The sequence below is a fragment of the Diadema setosum genome, chromosome 20, assembly GCF_964275005.1.
Source record: "Diadema setosum chromosome 20, eeDiaSeto1, whole genome shotgun sequence".
In the NCBI taxonomy this organism is placed as follows: Eukaryota; Metazoa; Echinodermata; class Echinoidea; order Diadematoida; family Diadematidae; genus Diadema; species Diadema setosum.
This window is the reverse complement of record NC_092704.1, coordinates 17,842,439-17,848,438: the sequence shown is the minus strand read 5'-3', so window position 1 is coordinate 17,848,438 and position 6,000 is coordinate 17,842,439. Positions and strand designations below refer to the sequence as shown.

General features: G+C 37.0%; 1 protein-coding gene across 1 annotated transcript in view; it reads right to left on the bottom strand.

The window, feature by feature from the left end:
* Window positions 1-1,211: 1,211 nt before the first annotated feature.
* The window catches only part of LOC140243720 (GTP-binding protein 10-like), a 70,908-nt gene continuing 66,119 nt past the window's right edge, over window positions 1,212-6,000 (bottom strand). Inside the window, exon 9 of the mRNA XM_072323385.1 lies at window positions 1,212-1,702. Coding sequence (XP_072179486.1) covers window positions 1,527-1,702 — 176 coding nt within the window. The 3' untranslated portion in view covers window positions 1,212-1,526. The remainder of the gene's footprint in view (window positions 1,703-6,000) is intronic.

Genomic DNA, 6,000 nt, shown 5'->3' with positions numbered 1-6,000 from the left:
TCTTTTTTCTTACTATACATTTTCTCACACATTGCGCAATGTGCAAAGAATTTTTTTTTCTTTTTTTTTTGGGTCTTATTGTGCAAAGTAGCTTTGAAAACTAGTATCTCTGAACAAATGGTAGTCATACACACATACATGTATATCACTCAACATAATACTATCAGTATCTTAGTGCATTATATCAACGGAAATCTTATTGATTTCTGGAATTAAGTACTGCTCTGACAATATGGCACATTTCCCTTATCATGATTATATATCGCAAATCTATCACCAATGTATCATCAGATGGACCAAATGTGTGGGTGACATCAGACCAATATGTAACAAAAGAAGAATGTCAAAGTTGTTGTTGTTGTGATGGCCCTCTTTAGATTAGGTCTCCCACTAAGTCACAACTGCCATTGTAGTTAAGAAGTTAGATTCTTTGCCTCTAGGATAAACCAAATTGAATAGGATTGGCTGGAGAATTTTTGGATCTGGTTCTATCACTTCTGATTCTAGAGAAAATTTTTTAAGATTCCTTAATTTTGGGAGGTTTGGGTCCCTTGGGGCCCTCCAGGTGGGACACGGTGCCCATTTGAACAAACTGAGATCCTACACCCCTAGGGATGCTACCTGCCAAGTTTGGTGAAAATGGGTCATGGGGTTCTCAAGAAGAAGATAAAAATGTACAATTTAGGCCCCATTAGGACCCCTCCCCACCCCTGGGTCCCAAGGGGGGGGGGGGGGCACCCCTGTATCCGCCAAGAACAAACTTGAAACTACAGTCATCAATGTACTAACTCATAGTATTAACTTAGCTCTATCACTTCTGGTTCTAGAGAAGATTTTTAAAGATACCTTAATTTTGGGGGGTTTGGGCCCCCTGGGGCCCCCTCGGTGGGGTATGGTGCCCATTTTAACAAATTGAGATTGTAACCCCCTAGGGATGCTACCTGCCAAGTTTGGTGAATATCCATCATGAGGTTTTCAAGAAGATGATGAAAATGTACATCTGGGCCCCATTTGGACCCCCTACGGGGCGGGGGGCACCCCTGGATCTGCCATGAACAAACTTGGAACTACAGTCATTAATGTACTAACTCATAGTATCAATTTAGCTCTATCACTTCTGGTTCTAGAGAAGAAGATTTTTAAAGATTCCTTTTTTTTTGGGGGGGGGGGGGGGGTTGGGGGCATGGTGCCCATTTTAACAAATTGAGATCCTAACCCCCTAGGGATGCTACCTGCCAAGTTTGGTGAAAATCGGTCTTTGGGTTTTCAAGAAGAAGATGAAAATGTAAAGAGTTTATGCAGGACCGACGACGGACGCCAGACGAAGAGCGAACGCAATAGCTCGCCGAAGGCTCAGGTGAGCTAAATATGGCTAAGCTTTAATCTCCTCATTATAGCTAAGCTTTACTCTCCTTGTTATAGGAAGGTTCCACAAAGTATCACATTACAGAATCTCTGTGATGGTTGTATAATTCCAGCACTACCAGTTACTACGACAACATCAAACATCATGTCATTTGCTTTTTCTAATGACTGTCAATTACATCTCGTATTCTCTGTTGCAGATGGTTAAGTCCTCTCAGCTCCTTGGCAGAAATGGGTATGATATCCTCAAAGGAAATTGGTTGCTTCAAAGCCAATCTCAATTCTTCTTGCATGTTAGGTGATGCTGTGATGGACTTATCCAGGCAATGATGTGGATCTATATTGCAAATTAACAAAAGTATTAACTGGCATGCATATCATTTTTTGGTCATTCAAACAATACATCTATACAAGAACTTTTGGGGTTATTTTTCATGCAGCATATGACTAACTGTCCATTTGAATGAAAGCAGGAGATTAATGAAAATTTGAACAAACTTAGACAATTTTAAATGTGAAAGTCAGTTTCACCCACAAGGCAGCTTATGGTTTGTTAATAATCTTTTGCCACCTGCCTGCACAGTTTGGTGTGGTTAATTTTGGGTTGGTTTCAATATTGTAGTTTATTTCTCCTAGTATAGTGAAAGAATTGACACAAATGTGCAAAAAAAAAACCCCAAAACCAAAAACAAAAACTAGAAATGTTGCTATGGCAACTGGTATGCCTCCGCCATGATGCATGGTTCTCCCAAAATGTGTATAGTACAATGTCTTCACAATATGTGATGACAGTTTCACATAACTGACAAAATATTGAGATGACAGGTTTGTCAGAAATGTCTTGAATGTTCACTTTCCTTGAGCTATGTTTGCTATTGTCTAAGAGTGCAGGTACATGTATTTAGGGAATTGAGGATTTTACTTGACTTTTGACCAACCCTTTTATAAGTTTCGTGAAGATACATTGAACCATCTGAAAAGAAAAGTGAAATTGTAACATTTTCACCTGACCTTTGACCTTTGACCTTACAACATGAAACTCTCTCTGGAGAATCTTTACACAGTAGTTCATGTCTACACTAAGTTTCAAGAAAATGCCTTTGGGCATTGCATAGATATGGGGGAAATAGCAACATTTTTAGCATTTGACGTTGACCTTTTGCCAATTTCATGAAAAAATACTCAATTAATTGCCCCATCATATGTCATCCTTGGACCAAGTTTGGTGAAAGTTGCTTCATCCAGTTTTGGGTTATCGTGTAAACAGATAAATTTTAGGATATGACCTTGATCTTTGACCTTTGTCTTTGACCTTTGTCTGATTTCACTCAAAAACTAATCAAGTAATTGTCCCATCATACATCATCCTCGGACAAAGTTTGGTGAAATTCACTTGATCCAGTCTTGAGTTATCGCGTAAACAAATACAATTTCATGATTTGACCATGACCTTTGGCCTTTAGCTGATTTCATCCAAAATCTAATCAAGTAATTGCCCCATCATACTTTATACTTGGACCAAGTTTGGTAAAATTCCAGTCAATATTACTCAAGTTATCGTGAAAACGAATGAGGACGGATGTACGGATGGACAGACAACCCAAAAACGTAATGCCTCCAGCACCACTTCATGGCGGAGGCATAAAAAAACATGAAAGATGCAATTCAGTATCAAAGTTGCCAGGTTTGTAACAACACATTGATAACATAACATATGGGTCAAACCCACCATCTTGACACAATTCTTAAAATTTGAAAATGCCGACTATTCTGCCTGCATTTAAAAGAAACACTATAGAATATGATCATTCTTCCATCTTTTTTCAGGGGTATGTGCTATTAACAAGGAAATACAGCCAGGATGATACATTATGGCCCACTGACTGTGGGATATAAGTTAAAAAAAAAGACCCTGTTGTTCGAAAAATATCTTGTCAGCATAATGTATAATTTGAGCATTTTAAAGGACAAGTTCACCTTAACATATATGTGGATTGAGTGAATGCAGCAATATTAGTAGAACACATCAGTGAAAGTTTGAGGAAAATCAGACAATCCATTCAAAAGTTAAGGGTTTCTAAAGTTTCATTGCCACCATCACTGGATGAGAAGACTACTAGAGCTTGTGATGTCACATGTGTAGAACAATATAAAGAAAATATAAAGAAGATTCAACATATTGCCATGTTACATGCATAATAAAAGTGCTCTTGACTTGCTTCTTTCAGAAGGTATGGGGAATGATATTACCTTCAACATATGTCAGTATAACAAGTCCAGAGAAAGTGTACTTAAAAAAGATATATATATATATATTTTTTATTCTCTTTATACAGTCAATCTCGCCAAAGTCGACATAATTGGGACTGAGCAAAACATATCCGCTTGCGCAAAAGTCGATTTACGCGTAAGTCAACATTCTGTCAACTTATGAATATGAATTTTCCCTCTACAGAGTAAGATTTGGATGGTGATGCGAATTCCTTTACAAATCTCACTCCTTTTGCCATCCAAACATGATTACTGTATCTTAGCAGCTATCATATTTCAAATTCATGCATAAATCATGTGTGAATAAGTGATGCAATGCACCAATTGGACAATCTCTACAGAGAATTTGAGAGCGGAATTGGAAACAGTTGCCCATTTTTACAAACTTTATGTTTCAAACTCAACTTGAAAAATCAAATGCGAATTCCCAAAATCACATGCAACTTTGTGGTTTAAACTAGTGCATTGTTTAAAAGACTTGCATTTGATTTTGTATGATTTTGTTGACATGATCTTCAGTGCCAACTGAGCTGAAATATCTATAAATTTTCTCTCCTAATCACCATAATTTCTTTGCCCAAGTTCTTATCGCCATACATTGAAAGGAATTGATTTGTTGAAATGATCTTCATAGATTTTCTCTCCTAATCGCCATAATTTCTTTGCCCAAATTCTTATCGCCATACACTGAAAGGAACTGTTTTGTTGACATGATCTTCAGTGCCAAGTGACTTAAAATATCTATAAATTTTCTTTCCTAATCGCCATAATTTCTTTGCCCAAATTCTTATCGCCATACACTGAAAGGAATTGTTCCCCTCCCCCGGCCACAGAACATCCAAAAAAGCCCGGTATGGTTAGGGTCGCTTTTGAAGAGATTCCTTTTGAAAATTGATAAATATTGTTTGACATGTTTATTTCAGATCAATATTGCAATTTTACTACATAACAGTTTTTACAGTACTTCAGGTGAGATTTCATCAGTACATTGACTTGTGTAGTCTATCTTGCCAAAGTTGGAGTTGTGCATGTATGATGTACACCAGTTTGTGTGGATTGTTTTACAGCTTGCTTGTTTATTTTTTCTTTCAAAAAAATAATTACAGGCTTATCTTGGGTATTCAAATTATCTCTTTCCAAAAGTAGGCATGAAAAATGTAGATAAGAATCATAAGACTATTAGAAAATGTCAGTACAGTCTTCTTTTAAGAGAGGTTTACTGTATTTTCCTTAAAGGGTGTGTACAGTTCTGGTTGAGGTGAGGATTTAGCTTCTAACGTTTTGAGAGATATTCAGAAACCACTCTATGAGATAAGAGCATGCAATTCTAAGGGGTATCAAAAGTTTATTTGTTGAAAATCGGTTTTGAAATGGCTGAGATATCCAAAAACAAGGTGAAACAAAGAGATCCTAATAAAAGGCGTGGCCTGTTGCCTTTTATTATTATCACTTTTTTTTTGGATATCTCAGCCATTTGGAAACCAATTTTCATGAAATAAACATTGAATCCTTCTTAAAATTACATGCTCTTTCATATTTCATAAGAGGTTTCTCATTATCTCACTTAGGAATGTTCAAAACATGAATCCCCACCTCAACCAGTACTGTACAGTCCCTTTAATCATTCTACACATGTGACATCACAAAATGTAGTAGTCTTCTCATCCAGCAGTGACTGCAAAGAAACTTTAAAAAGTCACAACTTTTGAATGGATTATCCAATTTTCCTAAAACTGATGTGTTCTTCTGATATAGCTGCATTCACTCAGTCCACATGTATATGAAGGCGAACTTGTCTTTTTTAACCTGACCTGTGATCCTTGACCGTATGACCCCAGAATTCCGAAGAAAAAAATAATTGCTAAGAGAAGAAATTGCTTTTGCTGTTATGTGTGCAGTGAGTGTGACGGATGAATTTGAACTGTAAATGACGAAAATGTGTGACAAATGACTAAATTGAATATACTTTGTTTGAAAATGATCGACAAGAGACAAATCTGAAACTAGGATTGGCATACTCCGGATTCCTTGGGATGAAATTGAACTACAAATCTATCAAATTGGATGGATAAAATTTTAAAATGAATGGGAAAACCTATAACAGGTTTGTACACAGATATGTGTGTGTGGACACAAGAGGGCAGTATTCATATCGATAATCAATGCAAATTAGAATAGCGAATTAATGTGCAATTTTTGGCACTGCCAAGTTATGACATGTCATGTAGTGCATTTTCCAGACAAATATTCAGGTAGTTGCCAGGTGTGGGTCATGAAAATAAAAAAGAGACCCAGGGGGTCTCGCACTAACCTGAGTATCGCAAGTTCACCTTCCATGCATTCTTGCAGACTCTTACCTCAGAA